At 38.1% G+C, this 18,075-nt stretch overlaps 1 protein-coding gene across 1 annotated transcript in view; it reads right to left on the minus strand.

The window, feature by feature from the left end:
- Positions 1–18,075, minus strand: part of COL28A1 (collagen type XXVIII alpha 1 chain) — a 190,627-nt gene that overhangs the window by 145,194 nt on the left and 27,358 nt on the right. The window contains 2 exon segments of the mRNA XM_069587501.1: positions 8,194–8,247; positions 15,589–15,633. Coding sequence (XP_069443602.1) covers positions 8,194–8,247; positions 15,589–15,633 — 99 coding nt within the window.

Below are 18,075 nucleotides of genomic sequence, written 5' to 3' on the forward strand. Positions count from 1 at the left end.
AGTACAAAGTTTATATTAAAATGATGAAAAAGTGTTGTAAAGTGATGACGATTACACAAGACTGTAAATGTATTTCATACCACTGAATTGTATGCTTACGAATGGTTAAAATGATAAATAGTATATATATTTTACCATGATTTAAAAAAAAACTCACTCTTAGAATAAACTTGATTTTCCCTGCTGCAGTGTTGCTGGTAATTCAAACTTACTTGAATTAATTAAGAACACTGATACAATTAAAAAATAAAAATAAAAACCTCTGACATCCTTCTGAAGACATTGCAGTAACTGACTCTGTCCCACATTAGTGCCCCACCTGACTGGGCATGTGGGTTAGACTCAGCACCCTTTTATGGGAAACACGGGCAGCATTTGGCTTCCCTGACCCATCAGAGCTTTCATCTTGGCAGCCTCGGCACACGCATGCGTTCATTCACACGCGCCCACGGCACGCCCCATCTGCTGAGGACCATATGCGTCAGATATTTGGGGAGGAAAATCATGTCTTGAAGCCAATGGCTGACACACCGCGTGTTCTGGCAGCCACTTGAAGTTGTCAATATCAGTTGTCTCACATCAAATGAGTTAACATGTTCATTTAGAATCCTGGTGGGCACATAGGCATGGAGGTCAAAGCCCTTTCCACAAGTATCGCTGGATTACTAAGGATTCTTTCCCAGGCCCGGACAGCAATAGTATTTAGAGTTTGACATCCCTGAAGAAAAAGACAGTCACACAGTTTGGCAGCTCGGCTCTGATTATCCATTAGACAGATACTTGTCATTAAAATTGTAAAGTGATTCTTCTCTTTACACTGCTGTGCACCAGGCAGTCACAACTTTGTTCAAAGGTGTGAGCCTGCCAGGAGAACCAGAAGGCCTATTATTGGTTTTGGACAACTGGAAAAGCTGACATGTTTGAGTACCTTGGACCTAAAATACTTTATTTACATGAAGCCAAAAATGTAGTCATTCTGTTATTAAGAGATCTGTGGACTTAAAAAAACATTTTCTGTTCGGTTAATTATTCTGTACTGGCAACTGTTGAGGTCTACATGTTTCACCTGATTTCCTTCCCATCAAGTTATAAAGAATTATATCCTATTAGAAATCAGCATTTTTCAGTGGTTGAAAGCAATATCATGATGTTAGGGTATTTTTAGGCCTTTGAGTTGTGTGAGAGCTGAAATAAAACTATCCAAAGTTCTAGTTTAAGGGGAAAGTTTCAGCTTTCTTCATAGTTGTACATATATGTGGTATTTGAACTATTTCCAAACCATAGCTGAAATATTAGTGATGTTCAGTAGGTCGATCTACTAAAGCTATTAAGCTAACTTTAAGTCAAAACAAGTATTTAAATATTAATACTATACATTTATTTATTTAATATTTTTAATTTTTTAATTTATTATTATTATTTTATTTTACAATATTGTATTGGTTTTGCCACACATCAACATGAATCCGCCACGGGTGTACACGTGTTCCCAATCCCAAACTCCCTTCCCACCTCCCCGCCAACACCATCCCTCTGGGTCATCCGAGTGCACCAGCCCCAAGCATCCTGCACCCTGCATCGAACCTAGACTGGTGATTCATTTCTTATATGATATTATACATGTTTCAATGCCATTCTCCCAAATCATCCCACCCATGCCCTCTCCCACAGAGTCCAAAAGACTGTTCTATACATCTGTGTCTCTTTTGCTGTCTCGCATACAGGGTTATCATTACCATCTTTCTAAATTCTATATCTATGCATTAGTATACTGTATTGGTGTTTTTCTTTCTGGCTTATTTCACTCTGTATAATCTGCTCCAGTTTCATCCACCTCATTAGAACTGACTCAAATGTATTCTTTTTAATGGCTGAGTAATACTCCATTGTGTATATTACCACAGCTTTCTTATCCATTCATCTGCTGATGGACATCTAGGTTGCTTCCATGTCCTGGCTATTATAAACAGTGCTGTGATGAACACTGGGGTACACGTGTCTCTTTCAATTCTGGTTCCTTGGTGTGTATGCCCAGCAGTGGGATTGCTGGGTCATATGGCAGTTCTATTTCCAGTTTTTTAAGGAATCTCCACACTGTTCTCCATAGTGGCTGTACTAGTTTGCATTCCCAACAACAGTGTAAGAGGGTTCCCTTTTCTCCACACCCTCTCCAGCAGCAAAACTAAGAATTTTTAGTTTTGGTCTTGCCGCAGGGCATGAGGGATCCTACTTCCCTGACTAGGAATCAAACCTTCACCCCTGCAGTGGGAGTGTAGAGTCTTAACCACTGGATCCCCCAGGGAAGTCCCAGAATGTATTTTTAAAATTACTAAATCTTCACAGGGCTTCCCTGGCGGCTCAGTGGTAAAGAATCCACCTGCTAATGCAGGAGACACGAGTTCAGTCCCTAGGTTGGCAAGATCCCCTAGAGAATGAAATGGCAACCCATTCTGGTATTCTTGCCTGGGAAATCCCATGGACAGAGGAGCCTGGTATGCTGCAGTCCATGGGGTCACAAAGAGTCGGACACTACTTAACAACTAAACAACAACAACAAATCATCATTTATGATATATATATTCTAGTGAAAATAGTGACATAAAAAACATAAGATTCTAAGTTTATATATCTGAAACTGTGGGGGAAAAAAACAATTAAGTTCCATGCCTGACTCAGAAGTAAGTGGAATTATAAATAAGATATCAGGTCATTGAATGCAGAAGAAGCTTTTGATGGGTTATGTTAACACTGTCCTGTTTCTATATATTATCCTAATATCCTGGAAGAATGGTCAGAATTCCTGAGTTTTGCACCCTTCTCTCTGATTCCTCTACAATCCCTTGTCACCGCCCTTCCCCCAATCTCCCAAACATTTCCAAAACCCTCCAAAACCCTCGACCTTTAGTTGTCGATTGATCACTTGACAATCCAAGTGATTCCATAGGTCCTACCTGTTTGACCTGTCTGCAGTACGATACTGTTGACAGCTCATTCCATGTAAGACCACTTCCTCATTCTCTCATTCAACAAATGCTTATTTTCTGCTTATCTTAAACATGAGTGTAGATATCATAATTTTTTTCTCTCTCAAATATGATAGTGGTACTCCTGAACTGTTGTCTCTAGATTTTCTGCTTTGGATTTTTTCAAAACCGTAGTGGACCTGTACACATCTGTCAAATTCTTCTGCCAGTGGTTCATATCTGAAAGAGGACTGACCATGTTTAAAGGTATAGTGCATGAAAGCTATAAAGAAACTTGATTAGTTTCTTTAACTAAACTTCCAGCTACAACGTGCATACGCATTCCTAGTAGCTGTGTCAAGATAACCACTCCTGTTTTAAAAACTAACCTCTTTTCATAGAGCATTTTGCAGAAAACGGGTTGTTGTGTAGGGATGTTTACTAGCCTTACAATTTTAATTTCAAGATCTGTACATTTAGCTTTCATTTACTTAATTTCCTTATAAGAACATCAGTGACTTAAAGAAGTATCTGTTGTGCTTGGGAACCTCAAAAAAATGAGATGGAACCATGACAGAGGTAAATAAGGAGGAGCAGGCTGTCCAAGAATCATGTACAGTGGGCTAAATGCTTCATTTGCCCCCAATTCTACTAAAACCTAAGTCTCACGTATTCATTAATACTAGGTCCGTTGTTTATTTTGGGTGCGTGATGGATGTTTGATTCACCAGAGATTATTTACTCTGACCATATCCATTTATTAAACTGGAGCAGACTGGCGCTGCCTCTGAGTTTTTGTAACATCTCAGAAGCTAAACTGAACATAAAGTAAGAGAACTTTGAGTTTCTTACACTTGAGTACCACACAAGAAGACACTTGTGTGGGAGTGTGGTGAGGGGCGGGGCGGGGGAGTGGATCCCTAAAGAAAAATGTATGAACAGCCTCAAGTAGAACAATGGAAGAAGTTAAAAGAAGGGAGGCAATTCATCTATAGAAAGAAATCAATATATAATATAAATATCACAGCAGTTTTAAATTGTTTGAGGATTAGCCTGTGCTACTTTGACACAAGGGAATACATCAGGGATAATTCCTAAAGCCCTTTTGGCCCTAGCACTGAGCTCTCATGCTAGGATATTTCAGCAAGTCACAGGCTATTTCCTGCTCAGACCACAGTGAGCAGTCCCTCCTCCCAGAGCACAAAGAGGGTCTTCTTGGAAGGAGCAGATTTGGGTGAGACTGGAGATGAAAACATTCTTCAGAAATAACCTCAGAAGGACATCAAGAAATGGCAAAAATTACCCAGTGTGGGCTTGGCACACCCAGCATTCTACTATGTTTATTTGTTCCAAACTAATTTTGGTTACTTGTTCCCTGTGATTTGAAAGGCCTGCCAGTCTTGAGCCATTCTTTCTAGTTATTGGAAGGCCCACTCTATGACCAGATGGAGTGGCTGGCTGACCCACAACAGCCCTTGAGAGGTGGCGTAGGGTTTGGAGGCCTTCAGTTTTTACAGAGAAAGAACGTGGTGTGTTTGGGCCTAAGGCTATGGCTTCTCAGACTCTTGTGTGATGATAGTTCTAATTGATTTTAGAGACCAGTGGGATGATCTTCTTATGAATACCACTCTTGACCCTCATCTCATGTCTGGGAGAGGCTGAGGTGGCCTCAAAGGCTTCATTCTGAGAAAGATCTATGTTTTGTTTCTAAGGTAACAAGGTCATTTAGGGCAGAATAGGAGGTACTTTACATATGGAAACTATTAGTGACAGAAATGATGTATGAAACAGGGCAAGAATCACATTTTTCTTTGATTTCACACATGCTATTTTTTCCTTTTATTCTTTGGCCACCTTTTCTGCAGAGCCTTTGATGAAGAAACCCACCCACTGGAGCAACAGAACGGGATTGTCATTCATGAGAGAGACTATTCATAATTTTACATTCATAGACAGGCCTCGTCTAGAAACTCCCATGGAATATTTGCAATGTTACAAGTCCAGAGGTTTCTATTTTAAGGTCTCATAGGAGACAAAATATTTGAAGACGCACATTACTGCCTTCTTTTTCCCATGAGAGTCCTCTCCTTCTTTCCTTGCATTTTCAGATGAACATTATAACCAAGTAGACTATAACTCAACAGACTATTGTGGTGTGGTGGTTTAGTCACCAAGTCATGTCCGACTGTAGCCCGCCAGGCTCCTCTGTCCATGGGATTTTTCAGGCAAGTATACTGGAGTGGGTTGCCATTTCCGGCTCCAGGGGATCTTCCCGACCCAGGGGTCAAACCCAGGTCACCTGCACTGCAGGCAGATTCTTTACTGACTGAGCTACTAGGGAAGCCCCAACAGAGGATTGTTTCTAGCCAGCGTATGCTAGAAGGGGAGACATGCAGTTTCCATGCTGTCCAAAAGAAAGACATTTATCTCAGGTTGGCTATCTAGGAAATTCAGCAGTTTTCCTAAGGAGATATAATAAATATAAAATATGGGGGTAAAGAGCAGATTGACTGGGTTGGTATCCTGGTTCTGTCCCTTCATTGCTGTGCAGGCTTGAATTCACTGCTTACACTCTCTGTGCCATAGTAGCCCTACTCTGTACTATAGGGGTAAGACTAGGTCATGCCTCAGAAGGTGGTGTTAAATGGATATTTAGAATGGCATCTGCACATAGTAAATATATACTCCATAATGCTATAATTATAGAAACTTCACAGTAATGGTCATCCCTGTGTCCACTGGAAAATACAGATTTACTGCATTTTAGAGATTTTGTGGGGGCACAAATTGCAATAGCAATTTCATAAAACCATTTTGTAATAAAATGGTAATGAATGAAAAGAAATGTCACTATAAAACTTTGTTTCCAAATTGGGAAAAACATAGTTTATCAAGTTTTTAAGATTTAGAAGTACATTCTGGGATGCAAGATGAAATCACTCCCTGAAATCTGACTTTTAAGGCAAGAATAAATGTATAAAACCTAAGACAGTTAATGAATATGCATGCATCTCTGGTTGGCAGATCGAAAGAGGAGTAGAAATTACTAATAGTCTCCAAGTAATAGTCAAGAAACCATTATATCTGTGACCCTAAGCCAAAAATATAACTAGGAGAAAAACGAGAAACTCACTCCCATCTCTCTGTCTTCCAACAACCCTCAGTGTTCTCTAGATATTGACATCTTTTCAATTGGCAGTGAAGTTTGTGATTTTAAACCTGTGATAATTTTACATTAAATGTCTTCACCATAGTTTTTTTGGGGGGAAAGGACATTTTTAAAAGAGGGGCTCTTGAAAAGTTGAAGTCCTCAGCTACTTTTGGAAAAATGACTCCTCTTATGGCAAAGTTGTGAAAGTCAAGAATGAAGTGTTATTATGTTAGAAAACTACAGCCTGCCTCAAAATAATTGACTCATTATATTTTCTTTCTAAGAATTAATGCCTTGTTAGAATTAAAAGCTAAATTCTGTGGAAATAAACTCATTTTAAAGGAAAACTCTAAGTAGTAATTGTATGAGACATGAAGAGACATGATCAAGCAATCACGTTCTTACATGAACTGCCATCAGCCATCTCCTGAAGCTGCATGTCCAGCTCCCAGCCCAGCCTCTCCACAGATGCCCTGACTTCCAGACTTCATTTCTCATTTTCCAAAATGACAACTTTGGGCTGGTATGATTTCTAATATGCCTCATGACTCAAAATATCTATAATTATATCACTGTTGCAAACTTCAAATCTGATACCCGATTTTAAGCCTCTTTTTCATGAACAGGTGAAAATTATCATCTTAGGTGACTACAGAATCTAAGAAATAATTATGGATGTCAAAAAATATATATATATTTTTTTCTGGCTGCAGGATTTTTACCTATGGCCAAAGCAATTTTGTAAAAAACGTCTACTCAGTATTCAAAAGAGCCATTTCTTTCCCTAATGGCACCCCACTCCAGTACTCTTGCCTGGCAAATCCCAGGGACGGGGGAGCCTGGCGGGCTGCCATCTATGGGGTCGCACAGAGTCGGACACGACTGAAGCGACTTAGCAGCAGCAGCAAGGACTGGAAAAGACAGTTTCCCCAGAGGAAGCTTAAGCACATACCTGCTGAGAAACTCATTCTGTTTTAATTTGCCAATTAAAACTGCCCTGGGAAATCACGCATTGTCATTATCTCATTAAAAATGCTATGTGTGTCCTTCCCTTACCTCTCTCTGAAAAAAGAACATTCAAATAGCCCACCGGCTCCCCACAACTTAAATTTAAAGCACCCTTAAAAGACTGCCTTTACCTAGGGTCCTCTGGGGACAGCATCGTCTCCTCTTATTACTACCATAAATTCTATGGAACTCCAATCACTAACTCAAAATGTTTACTGGGTATTTACTGTATCTGAAATTTTCTAAGCATTTAGAAGAGTTAAAAAAGGCGCTAAAACGCCTGTTTTCTGCAAATTAATGGTAACTCTCATTGGAAAACAGGATCTTATAAACTGGTCTTTTAAAGATCCCTTCTATCTCGTCTTTTGGTTCTGTCTGACTTATTCAACTGCACCCTGGCTGTCTTGCCTGGTTATCTGTGGAATGACATTACAAGGCTGATACTGAGAGTTGAGATTGAAAGTGTTAGTTGCTCAGTCATGTCCGACTCTTTGCAACCCCATGGAGCCCACCAGGCTCCTCTGTCCATGAAAGAGTGGGTAGTCATTCCCTTCAATCCCAACCCAGGGATTAAACCCTGGTCTCCTACACTGCAGGCAGATTCTTTACTATCTGAGCCACAGGGTTACACTCTTTCAATTAAAAAGCTTAATTTTTGTCAATATGAAAGTTATAAATCCCTTTCACTTATCAATTGTATACTGAGCTGACATTACCTGTGGGCAATAGAGTGATTTCAGTTGTGTTATTTATTACTGCTTTTCAATTTCTAGTGAGTCATAAAATGACTAACTCACAGGAGTAAGACGGAAACTCTGCAGAAATTCTGGATAATGGTTACATTTAATAATGCCCCTTTGAGTAATATAATAATAATAAATGAAAAACTATGATACTAGCTTCCTACATAGACTTAAACATGATTCTGTGTGTGACACCTGGAGATTATTACGTTTTCCCAAAGATTCATCCCCGAAGAATCCACGGACTCCTGCTTAATAAAAACATGTATCACCATAGGTCAATAGGGGAAAGGCACTCTGCCTGTCTATAACTGGTGAGTATGATTACCTTATTGCCTTGAAATCCCTTCGGGCCTGGATCCCCAGGAGGTCCAGCAATGCCCTGCTCCAGGATGAAAACAAAGAATTAGTTCTGTGTACAAAAGGCCAATGAGGAATGAATCATTCATAAGGGTCCCTAGAGATCCTGGAGTTGAAAGTCAAGACTGTCTGACTCAGAGTTAAGTGAAGGTTACACACATGGAGAAATGGGATGAGACAAAATTCCCTGTGTCAAACACACAGCTTCTAAAATAGTACCTAGACAGAAAAAGATGGCGGAGGAATAGGACGGGAAGATCACGTTCTCCCTCACAAATTCCTCAAAAGAACATTTCAACGCCGAGCAAACTCCACAAAACAACTTCTGTAGGCTGGCAGAGGACATCAGGCAACCAGAAAAGCAGACCATTGTCTTCAAAAACAGATTTTTAATCTTTGTTGTCAATTTTGTACATTTAAAAACCCAAACTTCACTACCCAAGTTTACCTGAGAGCGAGATTACTGACTTGTCCACTCTCTCCTCCTCTGGCCTCTCCTCTTTCTCCACCAGGTGGCCTCTGTCTCTTTTCTCCCCCATCTCTTCTCTATCCAACTCTGTGAATCTCTGTGTGTTCCAGACGGTAGAGAACACCTAAGGAACTGGTTACTGGCAGGATTTGTCTCTCTCCTACTCATTCCTCTCTCTTATCCTCCTGGTCACCTCTATCTACTTCCTCCCTCTCCTCTTCCCCGTATAACTCTGTAAATACCTCTGAGCGGTCCAGACTATAGAGCGCACATAAGGAAGTGACTACTGGCTAGCTTGCTCTCTCCTCTCTTGATCTCACCGCATCTCATTCCAGTTACCTCTAACTACCCCCTCCATCTTCTCTTCTCCTTGTAACTCAGTGAACCTCTCTGAGTGTCCCTCAAGGTGGAGAAACTTTTCATCTTTAACCTAGATGTTTTATCATCGGTGCTGTATAGATGGAGAAGTCTAGAGGCTACTGTGAAAATAAAACTGAAAACCAGAAGCAGGAAGCTTAAACCCAAAGCCTGAAAACATTAGAGAACTCTTGAATTCAGGGAACATTAAGCAATAGGAGCTCATCAAATGCCTTCATACCTACACGGAAACCAAGCTCCACCCAAGGGCCAACAAGTTCCAAAACAAGACATACCACGCAAATTCTCCAGCAACACAGGAACACTCCCCTGAGCCTCAATATACAGGCAGCTCAAAATTATCCCAAAACCTTTGATGTCTCATAACCCATTACGGGTCACTCCATTGCACTCCAGAGAGAAGAAACCCAGCTCCACCCACCAAAACTCCAACACAAGCCTCCCTAACCAGGAAACCTTGACAAGCCACTGATAGAACCCCACCCAAAGTTAGGAAGCTCCATAATAAAGAGAACTCCACAAATTATCAGAATATAAAAAGGCCACCCCAAACGCAGCAATATAACCAAGATGAAGAGACAGAGGAATACTCAGCAGGTAAAGGAACAGGAGAGTTGCCCACCAAACCAAACAAAAGAGGAAGAAGTAGGGAATCTACCGGAGAAGGAATTCCGAATATTGATAGTGAAAATGATCCAAAATCTTGAAATCAAAATGGAATCACAGATAAATAGCCTAGAGACAAGGATTGAGAAGATGCAAGAAAGGTTTAACAAGGACCTAGAAGAAATAAAAAAGAGTCAAAATATAATGAATAACACAATAAATGAGATCAGAAACACTCTGGAGGCAACAAATAGTAGAATAACGGAGGCAGAAGATAGGATTAGTGAAATAGAAGATAGAATGGTAGAAATAAATGAATCAGAGAGGAAACAAGAAAAATGAATTAAAAGAAACGAGGACAATCTCAGAGACCTCCAGGACAATATGAAACGCTCCAACATTCGAATTATAGGAGTCCCAGAAGAAGAAGACAGAAAGAAAGATCATGAGAAAATCCTTGAGGAGATAATAGTTGAAAACTTCCCTAAAATGGGGAAGGAAATAATCACCCAAGTCCAAGAAACACAGAGAGTCCCAAATAGGATAAACCCAAGGCAAAACACCCCAAGACACATATTAATCAAATTAACAAAGATCAAACACAAAGAACAAATATTAAAAGCAGCAAGGGAAAAACAACAAATAACACACAAGGGGATTCCCATAAGGATAACAGCTGATCTGTCAATAGAAACTCTTCAGGCCAGGAGGGAATGGCAAGACATACTTAAAGTGATGAAAGACAATAACCTACAGCCCAGATTACTGTACCCAGCAAGGATCTCATTCAAATACGAAGGAGAAATCAAAAGCTTTACAGACAAGCAAAAGCTGAGAGAATTCAGCACCACCAAACCAGCTCTCCAACAAATTCTAAAGGATATCCTCTAGACAGGAAACACGAAAAGGGTGTATAAACCTGAACCCAAAACAATAAAGTAAATGGCAACGGGATCATACTTATCAATAATTACCTTAAACGTAAATGGGTTGAACGCCCCAACCAAAAGACAAAGACTGGCCGAATGGATACAAAAACAAGACCCCTCTATATGCTGCTTACAAGAGACCCACCTCAAAACAAGGGACACATACAGACTGAAAGTGAAGGGCTGGAAAAAGATATACCACGCAAATAGAGACCAAAAGAAAGCAGGAGTGGCAATACTCATATCCGATAAAATAGACTTTAAAACAAAGGCTGTGAAAAGAGACAAAGAAGGCCACTACATAATGATCAAAGGAACAATCCAAGAAGAAGATATAACAATTATAAATATATATGCACCCAATATAGGAGCACCGCAATATGTAAGACAAATGCTAACAAGTATGAAAGGGGAAATCAACAATAACACAATAATAGTGGGAGACTTTAATACCCCACTCACACCTATGGACAGATCAACTAAACAGAAAATTAACAAAGAAACGCAAACTTTAAATGATACATTAGATCAGTTAGACCTAATTGATATCTATAGGACATTTCACCCCAAAACAACGAATTTCACCTTTTTTTCAAGTGCTCATGGAACCTTCTCCAGGATAGATCACATCCTGGGCCATAAATCTAAACTTGATAAATTCAAAAAAATCGAAATCATTCCAAGCATCTTTTCTGACCATAATGCATTAAGATTAGATCTCAATTACAGGAGAAAAACTATTAAAAATTCTAACATATGGAGGTTGAACAACACACTTCTGAATAACCAACAAATCACAGAAGAAATCAAAAAAGAAATCAAAATATGCATAGAAACTAATGAAAATGAAAACACAACAACCCAAAACCTGTGGGACACTATAAAAGCAGTGCTAAGAGGAAAGTTCATAGCAATACAGGCATACCTCAAGAAACAAGAAAAAAAGTCAAATAAATAACCTAACTCTACAACTAAATCAACTAGAAAAGGAAGAGTTGGAGAACCCCAGAGTTAGTAGAAGGAAAGAAATCTTAAAAATTAGGGCAGAAATAAATGCAAAAGAAACAAAAGAGACCATAGCAAAAATCAACAAAGCCAAAAGCTGGTTCTTTGAAAGGATAAATAAAATTGACAAACCATTAGCCAGACTCATCAAGAAGCAAAGAGAGAAAAATCAAATCAATAAAATTAGAAATGAAAATGGAGAGATCACAACAGACAACACAGAAATACAAAGGATCATAAGAGACTACTATCAGCAGTTGTATGCCAATAAAATGGACAACGTGGAAGAAATGGACAAATTCTTAGAAAAGTACAATTTTCCAAAACTGAACCAGGAAGAAATAGAAAATCTTAACAGACCCATCACAAGCACGGAAATTGATACTGTAATCAGAAATCTTCCAGCAAACAAAAGCCCAGGTCCAGATGGCTTCACAGCTGAATTCTACCAAAAATTTCAAGAAGAGCTAACACCTATCCTCCTCAAACTCTTCCAGAAAATTGCAGAGGAAGGTAAACTTCCAAACTCATTCTATGAGGCCACCATCACCCTAATACCAAAACCTGACAAAGATGTCACAAAAAAAGAAAACTACAGGCCAATATCTCTGATGAACATAGATGCAAAAATCCTCAACAAAATTCTAGCAATCAGAATCCAACAACACATTAAAAAGATCATACATCATGACCAAGTGGGCTTTATCCCAGGGATGCAAGGATTCTTCAATATCCGCAAATCAATCAATGTAATTCACCACATTAACAAATTGAAAAATAAAAACCATATGATTATCTCAATAGATGCAGAGAAGGCCTTTGACAAAATTCAACATCCATTTATGATAAAAACTCTCCAGAAAGCAGGAATAGAAGGAACATATCTCAACATAATAAAAGCTATTTATGACAAACCCACAGCAAACATTATCCTCAATGGTGAAAAATTGAAAGCATTTCCCCTAAAGTCAGGAACAAGACAAGGGTGTCCACTTTCACCGCTACTATTCAACATAGTTCTGGAAGTTTTGGCCACAGCAATCAGAGCAGAAAAAGAAATAAAAGGAATCCAAATTGGAAAAGAAGAAGTAAAACTCTCACTGTTTGCAGATGACATGATCCTCTACATGGAAAACCCTAAAGACTCCACCAGAAAATTACTAGAGCTAATCAATGAATATAGTAAAGTTGCAGGATATAAAATCAACACACAGAAATCCCTTGCATTCCTATACACGAATAATGAGAAAGTAGAAAAAGAAATTAAGGAAACAATTCCATTCACCATTGCAACGAAAAGAATAAAATACTTAGGAATATATCTACCTAAAGAAACTAAAGACCTATATATAGAAAACTATAAAACACTGATGAAAGAAATCAAAGAGGACACTAATAGATGGAGAAATATACCATGTTCATGGATTGGAAGAATCAATATAGTGAAAATGAGTATACTACCCAAAGCAATTTACAAATTCAATGCAATCCCTATCAAGCTACCAGCCACATTTTTCACAGAACTAGAACAAATAATTTCAAGCTTTGTATGGAAATACAAAAAACCTCGAATAGCCAAAGCAATCTTGAGAAAGAAGAATGGAACTGGAGGAATCAACTTGCCTGACTTCAGGCTCTACTACAAAGCCACAGTCATCAAGACAGTATGGTACTGGCACAAAGACAGACATATAGATCAATGGAACAAAATAGAAAGCCCAGAGATAAATCCACACACATATGGACACCTTATCTTTGACAAAGGAGGCAAGAATATACAATGGAGTAAAGACAATCTCTTTAACAAGTGGTGCTGGGAAAACTGGTCAACCACTTGTAAAAGAATGAAACTAGATCACTTTCTAACACCGCACACAAAAATAAACTCAAAATGGATTAAAGATCTAAATGTAAGATCAGAAACTATAAAACTCCTAGAGGAGAACATAGGCAAAACACTCTCAGACATAAATCACAGCAGGATCCTCTATGATCCACCTCCCAGAATGCTGGAAATAAAAGCAAAAATAAACAAATGGGATCTAATTAAAATTAAAAGCTTCTGCACAACAAAGGAAAATATAAGCAAGGTGAAAAGACAGCCATCTGAATGGGAGAAAATAATAGCAAATGAAGCAACTGACAAACAACTAATCTCAAAAATATACAAGCAACTTATGCAGCTCAACTCCAGAAAAATAAACGACCCAATCAAAAAATGGGCCAAAGAACTAAATAGACATTTCTCCAAAGAAGACATACGGATGGCTAACAAACACATGAAAAGATGCTCAACATCACTCATTATTAGAGAAATGCAAATCAAAACCACAATGAGGTACCACTTCACACCAGTCAGAATGGCTGCGATCCAAAAATCTGCAAGCAATAAATGCTGGAGAGGGTGTGGAGAAAAGGGAACCCTCCTACACTGTTGGTGGGAATGCAAACTAGTACAGCCACTATGGAGAACAGTGTGGAGATTCCTTAAAAAATTGCAAATAGAACTACCTTATGACCCAGCAATCCCACTTCTGGGCATACACACCGAGGAAACCAGAATTGAAAGAGACACATGTACCCCAATGTTCATTGCAGCACTGTTTATAATAGCCAGGACATGGAAACAACCTAGATGTCCATCAGCAGATGAATGGATAAGAAAGCTGTGGTACATATACACAATGGAGTATTACTCAGCCGTTAAAAAGAATTCATTTGAATCAGTTCTGATGAGATGGATGAAACTGGAGCCGATTATACAGAGTGAAGTAAGCCAGAAAGAAAAACACCAATACAGTATACTAACACATATATATGGAATTTAGGAAGATGGCAATGACGACCCTGTATGCAAGACAGGGAAAGAGACACAGATGTGTATAACGGACTTTTGGACTCAGAGGGAGAGGGAGAGGGTGGGATGATTTGGGAGAATGACATTCTAACATGTATACTATCATGTGAATTGAATCGCCAGTCTATGTCTGACGCAGGATGCAGCATGCTTGGGGCTGGTGCATGGGGATGACCCAGAAAGATGTTCTGGGGAGGGAGGTGGGAGGGGGGTTCATGTTTGGGAATGCATGTAAGAATTAAAGATTTTAAAATTTAAAAAATAAAAAACTAAAAATTAAAAAAAAAATAAATAAAAATAAAAAATAAAATAGTACCTAAAGCTGGGAGTGAATATTTATTGATGAGCTGTTTATTTCCTAAACCTGTGCTTCCACCATTATTCCTGTGCAGGACCACTTTCTGGAAAGATTTTGATTAAACAGCTTTTAAAAATATGTATTAATATCTAAGGCATATAACTGAAAATTGGAGTGTCCAATGACCCTTTGATAATAATCAGTTACTGCCCTGCCCTGACACAATTCCAGACCAGAACAAAGAAGATGATGGTTGACAAGATGCCATCTAGGAAATTGGGGTAAAGGTATAATTTTCAGCAGACTTTTTGAAATGCTGAAATTAGCACTTCACGCATACACACACTCCTCCCATTACAAGTTTAGACAAGGCAAGTCCCCAGACTGGAAAAAACTGATTCAAATCATTTTCCGGAAGAATCATTGCATGTTATTGAGCAGTGACTACTTATGATGGAACAATACAAATGCTGTAATTTAGATAAAATGCATAGCTTTCCCAGCAGCAGTGCAAACATAGGTACATTTTGTTTTCAATTGCTTTGACATTATGCTTTTATCTTCCTAGACTCTATTTTTTTTTTTTCTAACTTTTACTCTTTAGCTACTCTCTAAGTAGACTCACCTGCTGGTAACTATCTTGAGGGAGCCTGAATTAGTTATTCAAAATATTAGAGCATCAGTTTTCAAGCTTTGCTTCACACTGTAATTACCTGGGAATCTTCTGACTGAATTGGTAGAGGGTACAAGTGGGCAAAGGGATTTAAAAAGCTTCCTAGATGATTCTAATACAGACTTAGATTTGGTTTTCACTCCCTTACCTGAATTCCTCTGGGTCCCTTTGGTCCATTTGGCCCTGGGGATCCCTGTGAAATAAAATTAGTAGTAAGATACTCTAAATATCGATTTAGTTTGCAGTGATCTTAGGTGGCACAGAAGGGACTTTATTCTCAGTAATGGCCAGTCTTCCCAGCTCATCCAAACATCAGATTCATTGTTAACAAAATGATCCTTATTAACATGCCACCTTGGGTTCCAACTTTTCTTTAGTAAGAAAATCCATGAAACTACAATTTTTGATTAATTCTTTGCCTACATATATTTGACATTTTGATCAGAATTTTAAAAATGTATTTCTTAAGAATTCTTAGAAAGCAGTATACTTTGTGGAATACTGTATTCTTCCAACAAAGCAATATCAGTTAAATTAAGTGAGTTTCCACAATGTATACATCACTCTCTTCCCTATCTTCAGGACATGGAACTTGGCAAAACACAGGTTATACTCAATACTCTTCTAACAAAATATTTCAATATGTCTGTTAACTAGGAAGCCCTTTAAAGTTTCTTTTTATAAGAGTATAATCTAGTCTCTCTTTTCTCAAATTTCTACTTTTTTTATTACCAAAATGTAACCTATTTATAATATTTATACTGTGACAATTATAGAAAAAACTAAATTAATGGACAACAATCACACAGAGGCAACTGCTGTTAACATTTTAGGCATATTTTCATGCAATATTGTTCCCAATAGATTTTTTTCTTTAAATAATTTGATCAAAATGTATATCCAATTTTATGTCCTACTTATCTGGTCTTCCATTTGATCAAAAATATTTTGCATGTCATTAAAAACTCTTAGTAAATGGAATAATATGTAAGAATGAGAATCTATCATAATTATAATTACTCATTTCCCTAGTTTTGACGTTTAAGTTGTTTCCTATGATTTCTATTGTTAGCGATATTATAGTGAATATCTGTGTGTATAAATCTTTGTTCAACTTCCGATTGATCCCTAAGGATAATTTCCTAGAAGATGATGATTGGCAAAGAGCCTGTCAGCACATTTAAGGCTCTCTCTCACTCTCTCTTGTCTCTCTTATCCTTCCATATGGAAAGATAAAGGAACATCTCCTCCATAAATGTGCTCCGATCTCCATTCTCACTACCTAAGCAGAGAGAATACATCTTCATTTTTTTTTGAACCCCCATCAATACTGAGTATTATGTATTGCTTTATATTTTTAATATTTTATTGCTAAAATACTTTAATGTTTTAAATTTTACTTCTCTGACTGCTTATATGTTCATTTATTATCCATTTATATTTTCTGTTTTATGTATTTTCCTGTTCTTTGTACATTTTACATGTAAACTTACCTGAACTCATCATGTCAAGGACACTACATTTCTTTGACTTTAGACATGCCTTTTTTCAGATTTTTACATCTCTGATATCGGAATACATTACACAATCAACCCCATCTTACATTTATAATTGTCAGTTCTTTTCTTTCTTTCTAGCACTGAAAATAATAGGGCATTTAGCAATCCCTGGCATCTTAGTCAATGAGCTACTTTAAATCTTTGTCAGCCATTTTTATTTCACATAGTTTTTCCAGTTATTGTTTGACTTTCATTTCTGTTCTGTGTGTCCCTTCTTCAGTTGTTTTCAAGTCCATGTCCATCTCCCGTTTTCAATTATTCTCTGGGAAGAATCCATTCATTATCACACCTTTCGTTTTTCCCAGAGATAGTTACCAAGCCTACATTTTTCAGAGTCACCTGTCCTTTAACTCTACAGTAGTTTAAAAGCGTTCAGAAAGTCTCAAGCTATTTAAAGCGTTTAGCTAACAGGCCAGGGTCACTATTTTCTCCTTTTCTTCTTACCTTCTGCCTCATTTTCTCTCCTGGACTCTTCCCATAATTAAAAGATGGACACTGAAACACTTTATTATGTTGGTGGCATGCTGTTAACAGTTAACAAAACTATCTACTTTCACTCTGTACTATTTTGGATCCTTTATCGTGTTTCAAATACACTCTCTGTGTATTTCTGGTCCATTAAGGAACTCCTTAACATTTTAATATGACTCCAGTTTACATATTTTATTCATATTTATTTTCTAATGAAAGGTAAATAACTACTCAGTTATCTGTGGTTGGCTGCATTTTCAGTTTCAAACCCCTATCTATGTCTAGTTCTTCCCTATTATTGACAAGTAGCTCATTAACGTATTTCATAGAGTTCTTCATTCTGTTTTGGAAGGTGCTTGTTCTCAGGGTTTAATTTACATCTGGAAAACTATTCCGCTTTGATCCAGTTGGATCTTAAACTGACTCTGCCAGTTAAGTTACTCTTTCACCATTAACATTTAGTGGGCCTGGTCCCAAAGGTTAGGGGGCTGCAGAAGCGTGTGAGGGCTCCATTAACTAAAGTTAGGGGTGGCTTTGTTTTCGGCTTCATGTTTCACGGATGTGAAAATTAAACGGTGACTCTCTAATTCCAGTAGTGAGAGCAA

Source organism: Ovis canadensis, chromosome 4, assembly GCF_042477335.2.
Source record: "Ovis canadensis isolate MfBH-ARS-UI-01 breed Bighorn chromosome 4, ARS-UI_OviCan_v2, whole genome shotgun sequence".
Classification (NCBI taxonomy): Eukaryota; Metazoa; Chordata; class Mammalia; order Artiodactyla; family Bovidae; genus Ovis; species Ovis canadensis.